Below are 18,478 nucleotides of genomic sequence, written 5' to 3'. Positions count from 1 at the left end.
GAACTAGAGGAAAGTTGTATGTTTCATCGTTGCTACACTGCAGCCTAAGTGTTTTCTTCAGCAATAATGTTCTGTCACTTGAGTTTTGTTCATTTGTATAAGTGAATCTTCCATATATTTTGGATGAAAAGTTTTCACACATACATATATGAGAACATATATATGAATATATAACCTTTCCTCGCCATTATTTTAAATGTCCATTATTGATTAGAATTATGATGCTATTATTATTAAAATGATCAAATATCTCATGTAGGTTGTTTATATTATTTGTCTGGAAGCTAATATGCTGCTTCTGATGTGCACCATAAATACACAAACCATAGATATATGGATTGAGTTTAAGCTCACATCTTAAGGTGTAAGCCCTAATAGAACAAGAATTAGTTCTTATAATGTGGCCCTGAGCAATAATTACCCTCCTGGGATGATCCCTGAAGATACAGGTGTTATAGCAAAGCACAGTGAAGAAACCTGATGCTATCAGAAAGAACCGTGTCTAGGGTCTTACAGCCTTGTCTTAGAACAAGCAACCATCTAAGAAAACTGTCAATTAGCTCAGACATAGATGGAAGGATTTTTAGTAAGATCCATCGTCAGAGGATGGGATGTAGTAGAGTTTAAATTCTGAACACTAGGTTTTCAGAAGATCATGGTTTACAATGAAAGCCCCAAATCCTTTTTGAGATTCTACATAGATTCAGCCTCAACTGAATTCTTTCTAATAACCAGCAATGTGAATAGTCTTGCCCTCAATCGGAGGTATAAGAAAACAGGTTACTGCCAGTACCCTAGCCAGTTCAGAGAGAGGCAGTGGATCCTTCAGGGACTTGCCAGGGGATGCCCTTGCCGGAATTTAAAGCACTGGGATCCACATGATCATGCATCATGCCCTGAGTACCTTGGTCAGAGAGCCCTGAACCAATCTTGCAAACTTTCCTCTCAAGAACAGTGCACATAGCCTGCACATGATCTCTTTCCTGCTTCTTTTGTCCTACATGCAACTGTGATGTATTGATCTGTCACCAACCAGGATGTTGCCACAGTTTCCCTTGTACTCCATGTCCCATTGAAGCGGTCATGTTTTTGTGAATCTAGTACAGCCTTGTGCTATAATACTCTCCCTCTTCTGGATGATGCGTCTTGTCTTTGTTTCGGCTTTGCCCTGTTTAATATTTCATAAACGGGTCTCTATCATTATATTTAGACTTGGAGGTCTCCCTTCTCCCCTGGAACAGTATTCTTTCAGTGGTGCACAATAAAAGAACGGTCTGCTGATCTAATTCCATAAGAATGTTACAGCCAAGGAAACCCTATGGGGTGCAGCTGTACTCTGGAGCACATGGGTTAGCCATGGGTTGGAATCCATTTAGCAGCAATGGTCTTTTTTCCAGGGTTTGCTTGTTCTTCAGCTCGGGAGAATTAATAAAGATAGAGTTGGGGAATTAGAGCCTCTCAAATGTAATAGACATTCCAATCCCCTGAAACTCTTGTTACAATATAGATTCTGATCTACTGGATCCGATGAGACAGTTCTAGGATGAGACTCTGATTCTAGGTTTTTAACATGCTCCTCCGTGATGCTCAGGTTTCCAGGCTAGAAACCCCACTTGGAGTAGCAAAGGCTAAGAAGATCAAGTTTAGGGCTATCCATCTGTGCTCCAAGAGAGATTAAGAACAGGTGTACTTAAATCAAGACGATTTTCAGGGTCTCAGGGAAGAAAAAGGTGTCTGAGGTCCAAAAGGGAGACACTTGTAAGCATCCTGGAGATTGGAAGGTGCAACTTCTGAAAGTCAAGGACACAAGGAGTGGCTTCTTTTCCACTGGGCACTAGGCTTGGGGCTATTTCCATATCAGTGAAGAGTGTTAGGCCTGGAGGAAATCTTACAGATCTGATATCTGAATCCCAACCCCACACCATATAGATAAGAAAAGTGCCAAAATCACACAGCCAGTGACCGGCTAGATAGTGAAGGACCTTGTATGCAAGGTCGGTGGTTTACAGTGCTCAGTGATGATGTGGAGACATAAAAAGATCTACATAGAGTTATGACATGAAGGGACCGCATTTTAAGAGAGCTCTCTGGTGGAGGGGGAGAGGAATTTAAGAAGACTAATGGAAGCTTTTCTGTCCTAGGAAATATGTAACAGAGGAAAATGAAATATGGGCCTGACCTGTGACAATAAAAAGAGAGGAGGTGGGGAAAGATTTGAGAGATATAGCCAATAGACTGTTCTGACTAAGTGCTTTCCGAGGCTGAGGGAAAAGGAGGGTCCCCAAGGTGCCTGGGTTAGTCACAAAGAGGAATACATGAGAACCAGCTGCTTTTCACTCAAGTCGAAAATGAAGTGAAAGAAGGGGCCCTGGGTGAGGAGGTGAATGAAGACCTCGGGGAGCACGCGGTGTCGAGAACATTCAAAAGATAGAAGCCAGAGAGAGGAGTCTCCTTACATGTCAGACGACTGACCCCAAGCTCCCACTCTCCGTGTCCAGGATCTGCTGTGCCGGTGGCTGCTTTACAGAGTGACCAAAGGCCCCGCTCCTCCCACAGGACCCTGATCACTCGGCTGGTTCACTCACCCCATCGTGGTCCTTCGTCATTGTTCCCTGTCATTTTCCTTCATCACAGCTACCATGCTTGGTAGCAATTTATATTTAACTGCTTGTTTCCTTGTTTGTCACCTGACTGTCCATGAGTCATGAAGCACAGTGTCGCACAGGGCACAGTCATGAAATCGCTGTTGCACGAATAAGTGTGTGAGATAGCTGAAGCACTTGAAGACATTTATTCTGAAGAAAGGACTCAAAGGACCTGAGTTCTAAAGTCCATCCTTTAAAACTGCAAAAGGACATCTCTAATTCCAATTTCTTTAATGTTGGAAGACTTGTACGATGTGGACATTGGCGTATAATTAAGCAACCCCAAGAGATAGGTCTCATTTCCTTATTCAAGCAGGGCTGTTGGCCCTTTGCTGGTCCTGATAGGCTTATGAGGTCAACAGGAAATGTGTCCTGGATGACCCATTTTAAAGTTGTTCCACTTTTCAATATATTCTGCTTTATTTTTGATTGAGGGTTTTGTCAATTTTATTTTGTTATTGTTAGTTTTTTTGGGGGGTGGGCGGAGGCTGTGGTGGGATACGTTTTTCTGTATCTGAAATCCAGGAGATGTAAATCTATACAGACAGAACTGGAATGATGGCTTCTTGGGGGTGCGGCGGGGGAAGTTGCGGACATGGGGAGCTAATAACAATGATTATCAGGAAAAAAAGAAAATGTTCTAGAATTGATGGTGGTAATGATTATGCAACTCTTCTTGATATAATTAAATCAACGAATTGTATAATAGGTGGATTATGTATCAATAAAACTGTTTAAAAAGAACAAAAAAGTGCCCAGGCAAAAACTGGCCCATGTTTGTGGAGACACATGATGGAAGATCACGGTTTAAACACTGGATTGAGGGATTCGATTATATGATTTTCGGAGTTCTTTTTCAGACGGAGAGCCCATGATTACATAACACCGTCATCAAACCAATTTGTCTGATTACTAGGCTTAGGCTTCGTGGTTCGCCTTCTTTTTTAAGAACATGCAGAGAAGAGCGTACTGGCTCTCATTTATTAAATAAGGAGCTTCCTTGACACAGGTTGGTAGGCTTTAACACTAAGAACGGATCCCTCTTTTTCAGCTCAAGTGGTACAGGAATCTCCTGTTCAACTGTCTAGCCTGTTGACTGAGCAATGGAAGGCCAGTAAACACTCTGCGGCCTGGACAGTTCTAGAAAGTGGTCCAGGGGTGAGTCACTAGGCTTAGGTACATGGGTTGGTGTTTCTCAGAGTGATAAGATGTCATCAGTGCCCAAGAGGGATTCAACTACCTGATTTCCTGCTGTCTTGATCAGTCGCAGAGAAAAATCAAATCCATCATTTAAGGATGTGATTTGGTGTTAGCTGTTATCTGTAGAAGAGGGGTCTTCCACAATGTCAGCAGGCCTGAGGGTTTCACTACGGGCTGTGCACATCCAGTGACATTAAGGAAATTATTATACTTAATGCCATGTCGGCGGGGGGTGGGGGAGAGATTTGAGACTATTCTCCCAGGGCATATACCCTAGAAAAGGCAGTGTGTTGGATATTTAACTTCAGTTACCACTGCCATAAGCCCTACTCATCTCAAATTTAACCTTCCCCACCACGAAATTTAGTTGTCGGTCTTAGTTTGATTAAGGTTGTAAAGAGAAACCCAGGCACGATCCTCTGCCATCAGTAACAAATTTTCCTTTCCTTTTTCACTGCCCATCGAGTACTGATACAGACTGTAATAGATTTACCTAAGAGATTTTCCTTTTCCCACTCTAAATATCCTTCCTCCTCATTCTCTGCCTCAGATTTGATTAGGTCGGGCTGTATATACTTCCAGGAACGTGGCGGCACAAGCAGTCTGAGCTTGACAACTAGCCTCAAGGTCGGCAGTTCTAATCCAACCAGTGGCACTGCAGAAGAAAGGTGTGGTAATCTGCTCTTATAAAAAAAATGCATCCCCCAGTATGTATGGATTGCAATAAGAGTTGTACGAGCCCCCAACAAAATGATTTTTTTAAATGCATCCCCCCAAACCTCTGTGGTGCAGTTCTATTCTTTAGCGCACGATGTTGCCACGAGTCAGAGGGCCCTGGCAGTGACATTTTTCTGTTGTGTTTTGCTGCTTGGTACTTGGTTCCTAGGACTGCGTGCTTCTGATCACCATGAATCGGCATTGCTTTGAACAGCATCTTGCTTCCCTTCGAAGGAGCTGTGGTTAAAGGGCTCAGCTGCTAATGGCCACGTGGACTGCTCGAGCTGACCAGCCTTTCTGGGAGAAAGAGGAGCACTCTGCTTCTGTAAAGATGTACAGCCTTGGGGACCGTATGGCGCAGTGGGGGCTGGTTAGAAAGGACTCATGACATGGTTTATCGTTCTTTCCTTCTAGGCTATACATTTTGTGTGTGTGCAGCTTATACATGAATCTTGGTTTGCACCTAAGATCTTAAAAATGTCCATCACATGGTGGTGTTTTACAAATGTTCCAAAGAGAGATGGACAGACAAATGAATGGATGACCGTGTGTGGATCCAGTACTACATCCCCACTAACATCAAAACCTAAGAGATAGAGTCAGTCTTAGAATTAGGATAGACACCTGTTATTTTCAAATGAGTAGCACATATTTCCCCTCCCATAAAATAAACAGAACATTTAAATGAATCGAACACTGGTTAAGGTAGCTGAGAAACACTCTTACCGGAAGCGTAGTCCCTCTGTGGAACGCTGGGCGGTGCTCTGACTTTCAATCTGTAGGTAGTAATCACGAGACAAACCATCAGGGGATAGGACAACTCTTGTCAAGGCCATGTCATTAGCTAACAGACATAATAGGAAGATAACTAATAGAATAATAGCTTCTCCTGGGTCCATCAGACTTAAAGGTTCATGTATTATCAACGTAGGGCAAACATTCATTCTGAGGTTTTCCGCTTCTCAATGGCCCAGAGCAAGCTGTGGCTGAGACGGTGTGATGGCAAAGTCAGGCAAGGATGAGGGCTCTGAGAGGTCCGAGTCCTAGTAAGTTCAGAGGTTTTCAAGGAAGAAATCTGAATGGAAGAACTCCAAAAATTTTTTGGAATGTAAACTGTATTTTAATTGTTTACAAAAGCGTTCTAACAAGAAAAATAGCTGCCTTAAGCACTTCAGTTGTAGGTTGGTCTGAAATTCTTTTTGCACCACTATACACCAAGCAGAATAAATGAGCAATGAATGTCTCCAGCTTGGCGATTTTAATGTCTAGCTTCCTTAGAAATCCAACTGTTTCAAAGCTTTATCTACAGACAAAATATATTGAATGTTCACAATTTATCCACTCTTTAAAAGAAAAAACAAAGATAAGCTAAAAGAGCAACTAATTCCGGAAGCTGGGTCACATGATGAAAGCCACAGCATGAGGACTGGAGGAAGGCTTCTTGACAACCTGAGACATGCAAATGGCACAACTTTGCTTTCTGAAAGTGAGGAGGGCTTGAAGCTGATGCATATAAGAGACTGCACACTTCCGTGTGGATTGCAACTCAGTGCAAAGAAAACAAAAATCCTTAGAACTGGGCCAATAAGCAACACTGTAATAAGTGGAGACAAGACTGAAGGTATCGTGCTCACGTTATTGAGCTCCACAGCCCACACCCTGGGAAGCAACAGTGAAGAACTCAAATGCCACATTGCATTGGGGAAATCTGCTCCAAAAGACTTCCCTAGAGGGTCTGGGAGGCCTGGTGGGGCTTGATCAAGGACAAGGTAGCCGAGAGGAATGACTGAAACCAAACACGAAGGCTGAACATGACAGTGGGACAAGAGGAAAGTCAAAAGAAACAGAGGAAAGAACTAGGAGGCAAAGGACATTTATAGAGGTCTAAAGACAGGCATGTACATATGTAAATATATTTATATATAATGATAGGGAAATAGGTCCATATATTTATATGTTAATTATTAAGGTAGCAGACAGGCTTGGGCTTCTATTCAAGTACTCCCTCAATGCAAGAACACTTTGTTCTAATAACCTGGCATTCTGTGATGCTCATCTTCCCAACACAATTGCTGAAGACAAAATGGGCACATAAGCAAATGTGGTGAAGAAAGCTGATGGTGCCCAGTTATCAAAAGATATAGCATCTTGGGTCTTAAAGGCCTGAAAACATACAAGCGGCTATCTAGATGAGAAGCAACAAAGTCCACACCAGCCTATGTGATCATGAGGTGTCGATGGGATCAGGTTTCAGGCATCAAAGACCCAGAACAAAAAATCATATCAATGTGAATGAGGGGGAGTGCAGAGTGGAGATCCAAAGCCCATCTGTAGACAATTGGACATCCCCTTACAGAAGGGTCATAAGGAAGAGATGAGCCAGTCAGGGTGCAGTATAGCACCGATGAAACATACAGCTTTCCTCTAGTTCTTTAATGCTTCCTTCACCCCACCCACTGCCCTGCCGACTATCATGACCCCAATTCTACCTTACAAATCCGGCTAGACCAGAGCATGTACATGGTACAGCTAGGAACTGGAAACACAGGGAATCCAGGAGAGATAAACCCCTCAGAACCAATGATGAGAGTAGTGATACCAGGAGGGGAAGGGGAAGGTAGGGGAGAAAGGGGGATCCCATCACAATGATCTACATCTAACCCCCTCCCTGGGGGATGGACAACAGAAAAGTGGGTGAAGGGAGACATCAGTCTATGTAAGAAATGAGAAAATAATAATAATTAATAAATTATCACGGGTTCACAAGGGAGGGAGGGAAAAAATGAGCAGCTGATACCAAGAGCCCAAGAAAAAGAAAATGTTTTGAAAATGATGATGGTAACATATGTACAAATGTGATTGACATAATGGATGGATGGATGGATTTTGCTAAAAGCTGTACGAGCCCCCAATAACATGATAAAAAAAGAGACCTTCTTAGAGTGTTAAAAGCCAATATGTCACCTTGAGATTTAAGTATGCCTGCCCCCAACCACAGTAGTTTTAATCACTTCATATGCATGTGAAGACTGCACAATGAATATGGGAATGTCAGAAGAATTGATGTCTTTCAATTATGACGCTGGTGAGGAATACTGAGAATATCGTGTACGGCCAGAACAAACCGATCGGTCTGCAAAAAAGTACAGCAGGAATGCTCCTTAGAAGCTAGCAGGCAAGACTGCCTCACATGCTTTGGCAGACATGTTGTCAGGAGAGGTCAGTCCCTGGGAGACTTGGTGGAGGTCAGTGCAGAAGAGGAAGCTTCCTGATGAAAGGGATTGGCACAGTGCTGCAACCATGAGCTCAAATTTATCACAGGCACGAGGATGGTGTAGGACCAGGCAGTGTTGTATTTGTTCACAGCAGGTCCAGACCAGTCAGAACCAACTCGACAACACCCAACAACAGCAAGAACACCTCCCCTTCTATTACACAAAGTGACTCCTTTTAATAGTAGTTACCCATGATATTTAACAAATGATTGGCTATGTGAAATTTAAAATATTGATAAACCTTTTATCTATGAACCTTTTAAAATAACATATCATATTCTCTGTCTCGCTCTCTCTCACTGCCATCAAGTTGATTCTGAGTCAGTAACCCTAGAGGCCAACATAGGGTTTCTGAGACGGTTACTCTTTACGGCAGTAGAAAGCCCCATCCTTTTCCACAGAGAGGCTGGTGTTTTCAAACTGTTGACCCTGCAGTGAGCAGCCCAATGTGTAAACACTACACCATCAGGGCTCAGATTCTCTTTATAGTTGCAGTGTAATTATTACATAAAAATATATCTATTTCTTGTGGGGGGAAAACAGCATAGAAACTCCTATTGGATTACAAAAACCTTGGAAACCAAAATTATGATTTTCCAAAACTAACAGTATTATATGTATATGTTAATTCTGCTTTTTGTTTCCCCAAAGACTTTCCTATCCACTAGTTCATCAGTACTCGTAGTACGTCAGCAAGATGTGCTGGAAAGATACGAGGAGAGGCAGACAGAGCGATTTCTCCGAGGTATCGATTGCAGGGAAGGAAAACAAGAACAATCCTGAATCTGGTGCCAGGCCTATTCCCGGGCCACCAACATCTCAAATCCCACACACCCTCCTGACGACAAGGTATTCAGGTTAGAACCGACATCACGGAGTCCCCAGAATGGAACCCCAAGCGAAGCAGGTGACTGTGCGTACGATCTACTATTACCACGACTTTATACAAGAGAAGAATGAATCTTTTAACAGTTAAAAATGTAGGAAGGTCACAATCTCAGAAAATAGGACACACCTGAGAAAGAGCTGCTAGCCATTGAACAGCGGCTAGGACTGAAAGCTGTGGTGTGGCGGGCGTTGCGCTGCACACCTCCCCTACCACTTTAAGGTCCATATGTTTATGTATGGCGACGGACCAGTGAACGTGGTCACCGTCTTGCATTAGGAAACGGGTGTGCTAACCATGCCTACTCTCTTCAAGGAGCACCTGCTGCCTGACATAGACTAAGAACTTGATTGCACATTACGCCAAGCCAAAGGATCATTGACTCTGTCTAGGGAAATTACTATGACAGTTGTCTTTCTAAACTGAGAAGAAAACATGGTGTGTCATGTAGAAAGAAAAGTACATTTGGGGCCAATGGACAGATGATTTGAGAGAGAAATTGCCCGAGAAAATGTGAGGTCAATGGCTGCTGGATGTGTGACTGATCAGAGAACTGGAAGACGTTCTATACCAAGAAACTTCATACCATTGAACACTGGTGTGCTGAACAATTGGCAAGGTGTGAAGATCAATCTAGAATTGTTTGTGATTGTAACAGTGATGACCAGGTCCTCTCATTTGAAGGGGACCCTCCATATAGTAGAAATAACACTAAAATAAATCGAATTGCATGTGTTTCCAGCCATAAGACAGCACACGAAGACAAACGTCTTCTATAAAGTGACCACCACCTGACAACCAGAGGACAGTCTTAACGATTTTGTGATGATCACTAACCACCCACAAAAGTGATTTCTTACACGTTTAGCAAAGATTTTTTAAAAATTCTTTGCTGAAGACATGAAGAAAGATTCATACCTCTGATACAATATTCCTGAAGGGCAAGTTGGGAATATCAATCCAAATTTCAAGGGCACATATCTTAATTTCAAGGGCATGTGTTCTCAGTATCATAGCCTATCTTTTGAAACTATCTGTTAGAAATGAAATTAAATGGGAAACATTAGTGATTATTAGAGAATAATAATTGTATATAACCATCAAACCAACTACCATCAAATAAATTCTGACTCATAAATGAATATTGCTATACTAAATGTGTCTTCAAAGGTTAAGATTATTGGTGTGCAAAAGATATTTATTACATTATTACTTGCGACTATTAAAATAAGCTGAAAGAAATGGCCCCGACTTTTTAATTGTTGTTATTAGAGCTCTCCAAAAACATTGTACAAGTTAAAATTCTCACTCTCTTAGAAAATGTTTACCATGATAAAACTAATTAAATAAATGATAATGCACTTACAGTATTGATCAGCAGTTCAAAAGCAAATGTGGTGTGTTTTTACACACTAAAGAGAGCTATCTGTGACATAGCAGTAAGGAAAAGAAACAAGCAAGTTGATAGAGCAGTCTCTGTATATGATGCCATGCGTGCATGCACACACACATGCATGCACACACATGCGTGCACACACACACCATTAGGGGGCTTGACAACTCTTTAGAAAAATATAATTGAAAGAAAATGGAATTATTCCATACATTTTTTGCAACCTCCTGATACAGATGTGTGTGTGTCCTGGTGGCAAAGTCGTTAGGAGCTGCACTGCTGACCTAAAGGTCATTGGTTCGAACCTACCAGCGGCTCCACAGGAGAAAGATGTGGCAGTAAAGGTCACGGCCTTGGAAACCGTGTGGGGCAGTTTTACCCTGCCCTGTAAGGTCATTATGACACAGAATTGACTTGTTGGCAATGGCTTAGCTTTGTATGTGTGATGTACGTGACACACTTTGTCTCATGGCAGTGCGCAGTGGCTGTTTCTGCAGCATGGTTAGGGTGGTGCATGAGAAAGCAGAAGGTTTTCACTTCATATAATTCTGAACTCCTTCCTGTGTCGTTTTGTTAGCAGTTTTGTTGGCAGATATTCACATATCATACATTTCAATAGTTCAATTATATTAAAATGAGTTGTACAATCATCTCCACAATTTTAGAACAGTTTCTTCTTTCTTGTACTCATTGTTATCAACTCCCCATTCCCCTCCCAACCTCCCCCGCCATACCCCTTGAGACGCCATCAAGGTAGTTACTCTCTCTATAGCTTTACCTATCCGGAAGTCCATATACAGAAAAACCAACACAAGCCCAACTGCACTCTGCCTAATAGCAACGCTACTTCTGTCCCTGGTCTATGGTCAGAGGGGATTCACCAGAGGCTCAAGCACTGTGTAGACCCTGCAAACGGATTGGGACCCCACTGTCATCCATCGCCTTCTGCAAACTGCGTGATCACAATTTAAGTTCTGACACCATTCCCTCCCTTGGATCTGGCTTTTGTTTTAAGGACCCATGGCTCCTTAAATGATTTTGGCATTAACTCTATGTGACAGACTAGAACTCCCTTACAGAGTTTTCTCCGGAGCCTTGGGGGTGTATTAGATTACACTAAGGTTCAAACCCATCAGCTGTAAAGTGGGAAAAAGATAAAGCTTTCCACTCCCTTAAAGATTTATATAAAAGAACAGTTGTACATTGAGAGAACATCCCAGCCCAGTCCAGATCAAGTCCATAAATCCGATATTAGAACATATGTCTGATACTAGACTATAAATTCCTCTTGAGACTCACACAGCACATGCAGTGATGCCAAATGCAGGAAGAGCACAGGCCAGTTGGTGGAAAGTCCTGTGGATCCAATGGCAGTGGATGCATCTCCGGGACTCTAGCTGCCATCAGTGTGGCTCTATGTGGCTTGTCAACAGGAATGTGAAGCAGAGAGTGTGTGGTGTGCCTCTTCTGATGGCAGAATCAAGGGTAAGGAAGTTCCCAGAATCCTCATGAGAAGGCCACGCCCACACAGAGCCATCATTGGCTGTGACCTGATTGACAGGCTATACTCCACCCCTTCACTCATAATACCCTCACGCTGACATGAGGTTATGTAACTACCACACCATTTTTTTCTGCCTGTGGAGCTTGCCATGTTTTCTGAACTCCAGCTATGAATAAAAGAGGTTGCAAGCCCTTGTTTAAGTAACAGAACTTTCTTTTTCTTCCACAAAGCCCAGGCTGACGTAGTAAGGTTTATACAGTGATCTGGAGTTTTACTTACTTTTTAATTTTGTCCATTATTCCACCTTCATTGTTCTTAATATCATGGACCATCTTTTGAAGCTGCCTGTAAGAAGTGAAAGTAAATGGAAATATTAATGGTTATTTTAAAGTAGTCATTTTAAAAGGTATCTGTCTTTTTTACTACAAAAAGGGGGGGAGCCTACAATAACCTCCCCAATGATTATCAATTATATTGTAATGAATTAAGGAAATATTTGTTGTTTGAAGAAGAATCTGATTCTACAAGGACATGTGGTTATCGGGCCATGTTTCCATCCATCCGAGTCAGCGTCAGGCTGTGAGGAAGGAATTCTGATCGCCAAACCTATCCAATCCGAGGAGACAAGTAAACAAAGGTGCTGACCAGTCGAAAGGAGCTCACCCTTTAATTTTCATTTTATTCATAGCACATTTAATTGAAGAACTATTTGAAGGAACTATAATGGGACATGGTTACCCTAAACAATAATCTAGTAAACAATATAAAGAGTTAAAAAAAAGGCGGTGGGGGGTAGGGAAGGGAAAAGGCCGGGAAAGAAAAGAGGAGAGAAGACAGAGGAAGAAGAAAAGGGAGTGGTCTGGAGCTCAAGGGTGAGCAGATGTGCAGAGAAACAGAGACACCGGAGGGTGAGAGAGCTAAATAGGACCTCCCTAGGATTATTTTAAGACCACAGGTATGTCCTTGAAACTTCAATCCACATTGAGCTCAGCTACTTTGAGCCAGCTGATGCTGTACGCAAACTAAGGATAACAAAACAGAAATTGGTACAGAGATAGGGTTACACGGCCCAAACCTTGGCACCTTCTGGGATGGATGACCAACAGCCCCTGTGTCTTGGGGACACACTGTGGACCCCTGAGAAAATGGGATTTTGCGACCTAGAAGCTCTAACCTTAGGATAACTAACTGGCGCTACACATCGGAAGAGCAGGGCCAATGAATGGCTGCTTCTCATAGTGCCAGACAATCTGCAAGGAGACAGGGGTGTTCTCCGGTCTTGGGTTACTTTACAAGAAAAGACGAGGCTGCTTGCGGCCATCCTTTAAATACACCGGTGTCATCGTCGTTGCTTATTACACCAGGCTTCCATTTCCCAGTTAATTCTATGTTGGCAAAGGCTGAGACTGGTGACAATGGGATGGAGAAGCTGGGAGGATCCAGAAGGCAGGAAATTCCCAGCTCTCTGGCCTCATCTCAAACATCCTCTGTTGGGCTCTCCTTCCAAAACATGAGATTTTTTTCTTTCTGTCTGAAGAAGCCTGTGAAATGAGGGATGTCATGTAGCCGACGCCTGGAGGCAGTGTTTTCCTCCGTAGGAGTGGCCCTCTGGCCTAGGTGCCACCGCCGGAATATCCTATTTATCAGAGAACAGTCCAGAAGCTTCAAATTAGCATGGCAGTAAGTTTGGGCCTCATGTAACTTCTAGACCTGAACAATTCCAAACGGGGTTTGCCCTGTGGAACGGAGCCCTGTGGAACGGAGTCCTGCAGTAGCAGCGCTTCCGCCCGCGGACATAGTCACTACCAAGGAACTTACTTTGTCGCCTAAAGGTGACAACTGGTATCCCAGGGAATTCTCCGGCCCTGTCATGAGCCTCCCTGTCTATCATGTCCTTATAGTCCTGACAGGATCCACATTGTAAGGGTAGGTGCTCCCCTGAACAACATAGTACACATATTCCTCACTTATCAGTTATCTTGTTACACGACAGTTTGCATTTACAATAGTAAAAGATCGCTAGCTGTGATGGCTAAGTGTATGTGACACCTTGGCGTGGATGATGTGTGATGATGTAATTCGGCAGTTATGAAAGATGTGGTGCTCCTCCAATTGGCGACCACCTTTCATTTTTGCATTATGCCATCTTTCGCATGGTCTATGGTTATGTTGATAAGAGGAAAGCAGATATGCAGGCTGAAATTAGGTTCAAGATTTCTTCCTTTTGAACTTTGCTGGGTAGACTCTGGAAAAGCTGTCACTTAAAAGCTACACATATATGTTATCCCACAAGAAATTATTAATAAATTTCATTTCATTAATATTTGAAACACAAATATGACACAGAAAACAAGGAGCATACCTACTATAAGAAATATCCGCAGCACATAATGATAATAAGAACTACATATCTTCCTTTATAAAGAAATCTTAAAATAGAAAGAATGAAAAGTTCAATAAAAGATTGAACAAGAAATATGAACACATAGTAAGCAGAAAAGCTAACAAAGTCATTGGTTTATTGCAAAGGGTTAACAGACCAATGACATATACATAATTTATGTATAAAATACAAATTAAAAAACAATAAGATATCATAAAATATTCTATCTATCGTATTTGGAAAAAATTATCAAGAGCAGTAATTTCCTGGATTGGCATAAATCATTACAACCCACAGTTGTCATAGTGAGTTAAAATGTCCATGTCTTTTGACCCAGCAATTTCACTAAGAATCTGCCTTAAACACATGGTCACACAACCATGCCATTATATGCATATGATCATGCTGATGATGCATTATGTGTCACAGCCCCAGTTCTCTCTGCCTCCCCCACAACAGAAATTGGAAACAACCTAAATGTCCATCAATTATTAACGGGAAACTAATTCAATGCATTTTGATAGAGTCACAAAATGAAATAAGCTAGACCCTTTAAGAAAGAAAGGAAGAAATTTAGAACTGTATTGCTGGTATAGAAAAGTCCCCAAGTGGTAATATTTTTAAAAGATAGAAAATAAAGAGGGTGGGGAGAAAAAAAAGAAAGGGAAGTTTACTAGTGTGTACCCTATGGTTTCTTTGTGGAAATAAAAAGAACCTATGCTGGTATGTGCCGCTATATGCCTACATTTTTAGAAGATATCAAAGGTGACTTTTTAAGAGTGGCTTTGTACATATTGGAAAAGCGACTCCTCTTGCTATGTGGGCGTGAGGCACACAGTAGACAAACAAGCCTAAATTCCAGCCTCTGCATGTCCCCAGATCTGGGGACAGCCTAGCCTCCTATAAAGCAAGGACTTGGTGACTGGGAGTTTGAGAGTCCATCTGATTCTAAGAAGATTGTTTACTTTACAATTGATGTTTTGCTATATTACTTGCAAGTTTCATAGCGTGTTCCTCTATCACTTCTATTACTGTGTTGCATACATTTATGGGTGGAAATGGTTACAGGGTTAGAGGATAAGGCCATGCTTTAAGTTCGTTTTATAATAATTATCTGACTAGAACAATACAAATGAAATTTCACATGATTTTTTTCTGACAAAGTAGTACATTTATTTTATTTTGTTTGTGTGTGTGTGTATGGATTGTGATAACAGTTGTATGAGCCCCTAATAAAATGTTAAAAAAAAAAAGTAGTACATTTAAAATTCACTTTTCAGTGAAACAATTCCTCTGTCCTGAGAAAACAATTTGATTGAAGCTTATCCCCAATCATTATTGTTGGAGCTTTTTTCCCATAAATCTAATTAATATTTCTCTGAACTTAGGAGCTAAGTTTGCAGTTGAGTAATGAACTGTTGCCAGGTGCCAGTGAATTGACCCCCAACTCATAAGGCCCTCACGTACTACAGAAAGATACATTGTCCAATTGTCCACTGGTATCTGAGTCCATTGCTGCGGCCACTGCAGGTTTTGAGTGCCTTCCAACAGAGGGGCCACACCGTCCAGCACCATATCAGAAAATATTCTGTTGTGAACCACAGAGTTTCGAAGCTAATTCTCAGAAGTAGATCACCAGTAGATCTTCCTGGTCTATCTTAGCCTGCAAGCTGCACTGAAACCTGCCTACACTGGGTGACTCTGTTGGTATTTGAAATACCGGTGGCATAGCTTCCAGCATCACAGCAACACACAGGCCACCACAGTACAGCAACTGACAGCTGAATAGTGGAGGTGATGAATGTGGTCATTAGGTCAGATCCGGTTCATAGCAAACCGACGGACAACAGGAGAAACACTGTTTGGTCCCAACAATTCCCATGTTTCAGCCCATTGTTGCAGCCACTGTATCAACCTGTCTCATTGAGGGTCTTCCTCTTTTTCGCGGATCCTCTATTGTACCCTGATGCGCTTCTCGGAGGACTATCCCTCTTGAGAGTAAATCCAAAATGCGGAAGACAAAATCCTTGCTTCTAAGGAACATTCTGGAAGTACTTCTTTCAAGACAGATCTGCTCTTCTGGCAGTCCATGATATATTTAATGTTCCTTGACATATAATTATGATTCAAGTGCACTGGTTCTTCTTGTCTTCCTTGTTCACTGTCCAGTTTTCATATGCATATGAGGTGATTGAAAACATGACTCATGTCAGGCACACTTGATTCCTCAAAATGACACCTCTGCTTTTTAACATTTTAGAGAGGTTTTGTGTGGCAGATTTCCCGGTGCAATAGGTCATTTTATTTCTTCACTGCTGCTTCCGTGGGTGTTGATTGGGATCCAAGTAAAATGAAATCCTTGACAACTTCAAATTTTTCTCTGCTTATCATGATGTTGATTATTGGTCCAACTGTGAGGATTTTTTATTTTCTTTATGCTGAGGTATTATTCATACTGAAGCATTATAGAGGTGTATGATTGAGCTAAACTTAGATTTATGAAACTGTTGATTGGGGATCTGGGAGAAATATTCCCATGGCTTTGTATGGACTTAGAATGCCCATGCTATCATATGTTACTCTTCAGTAGGGCAGTAGAATAGTTATTTAGAGGAGACAAGCTTCTGATCGCTCTCAGAAACTCTAATGAGACGAGAACTTGCCAGGGGAACTCGACCTGCTTTAAGCTTTTCCCCCCAAGTTGCACCAAAACATGTATTCAATATATTTGTTAATTAGGCTTCAATAGGCATGCAGACAGAACATTATTTTGGAACAATAGTTCATACTTTAAACACAAATTCAAATGGATGATATTGAGTAACATCGAGGATATGTTTGTGATGTGTATAAAGATAGGGGTTTGTTTTTGCAAAAGTATGTATGTGTCAATGCTGGAAATGTGGCTTCCTGGGGATTGGGCACTTTTAATAATTCTGCAAGCTCAGTCCCCATGGGGACCATCCCTAGTTTTAGCACACCTGGTTCGAGGATGAGTTGGGCCCACAGTGGCCCAGGAGTGTGAGAACCTATAAAGTTAAATGGTTGGTAATAAACAGCTGTTCAAGAAGGGGAAGAGATCACTCTCTAGCTAGGGTTTCAGAACTGTGTCAAGTTTAACTTGTAACTAGAAGCATCCCCTGAAGTCACCTTTCAGCCAAATAACAGATTGGCCTATTAAATGAGACAATCAACTCTGAGAGTCAGAAGTCAACATTTGCACAAGGGCGAATTGAGAGGGCAAGGGGGCTGGCGTCTAGAAAACTAGACGGATGGAAATGGAGCAGGCAGTTGCAAACGGTGCAAATGTTGACATATTACAAGGATTTTAACCAAGGTCACAGAACAATTTGTATATGAATTGTTAAACAGGAATCTAATTTGCTATGTAAACTTTCCCCTAAAATTAAGTAAGATATAAAAACAAACAACTGTGTCAAAATAGCATCTTAAGAAAATTAAATGAGATGATGCTCTTAGCTCATGTTATTAACTCTTATCACACTTGAGTAGGGATGGACAGCTTTTGCTTGTTTCTAGTATTTTCCACTTCATTTTGGATCCCCGTCCCCCCTGCGCCCCGCCCCCACCCTCCACCTCCAGTCTACCTCAGCTAATGGCATGTGTGATTGCAAAGAAAGGTAAAACTAGGTGGCTTGAGAAGAGGTAGGTTTCAATTGAAAGATTCTTTTCTTGAGATAAGTTGTGTGAAACTAAAAATGAGCAAGACATCAAATAGCTTCACTTTGATTATTCTTTTCAGATATGATCTTCCATGGTGGGTAAATGAATCATCAGATTATTCTAATTGTTTAACATTATGACCAGGCAGCCATGCGTTTCTTCACATGAAGAACAAAATTGGATAAGTTTTTGCTTACGGGACATTGAGTTTAATGGTGTTGGATATCAATTATGGTTGTACAACACTAGCATACAATCAATGGCACTGAATTATGCATGTAGATGGTGTTGAATTGGAGAATGTTTTGTTGTGTATATTCTTGCCAAAAATAAGAAAAAAAACACCCCAAACCTTACATTAATAACAATGAATATAAGACAGAGGAAACGTTTTAAAATTGATTGTGGTAAAGATTGTACAACTCTACTTGACATGACTGAACTATTGACTTGTATGATACGAGGATGACTTGTCAATAAAACTGCTAAAAAGAGGAAAAAGAAAGTGCATCTCATGTATGTTTAAAGCATTAATATGTAATTTTCTAAGCAGTGTGCATAGAGTCAGTTAACAAGGGTGATGAGATCATATGAGTGATCATAATGATCACCTCTATAAGCCAAACCAACTGTTGTATTTTGTGCACCATGTTGTTTCTTATTTTGTTAAAATTCAAATTTCTTGAATTTAACATCACTGAAACTACTCGTTATTTAAGTGATTTTTACCAATGTTATTTAACATCACACTGTAATATGACGACCTTGGACGGGACTAAATCTCAAGAGAT

General features: G+C 41.5%; 1 protein-coding gene across 1 annotated transcript in view; it reads right to left on the bottom strand.

Annotated features, from left to right (window-relative positions):
* BLNK (B cell linker) overlaps positions 1-18,478 on the bottom strand; it is a 78,469-nt gene that overhangs the window by 41,796 nt on the left and 18,195 nt on the right. Inside the window, exons 2-3 of the mRNA XM_013004186.2 lie at positions 11,900-11,965; positions 5,289-5,338 (exon numbers count right to left, since the gene is read on the bottom strand). Coding sequence (XP_012859640.1) covers positions 5,289-5,338; positions 11,900-11,965 — 116 coding nt within the window. The remainder of the gene's footprint in view (positions 1-5,288; positions 5,339-11,899; positions 11,966-18,478) is intronic.

The sequence above is a fragment of the Echinops telfairi genome, unplaced genomic scaffold, assembly GCF_000313985.2.
Source record: "Echinops telfairi isolate 266 unplaced genomic scaffold, ASM31398v2 ScPeMD7_70;HRSCAF=299, whole genome shotgun sequence".
Lineage (NCBI taxonomy): Eukaryota > Metazoa > Chordata > Mammalia > Afrosoricida > Tenrecidae > Echinops > Echinops telfairi.
Note: the sequence above shows the minus strand (reverse complement) of the source record. Positions and strands in the feature narration are given on the sequence as shown.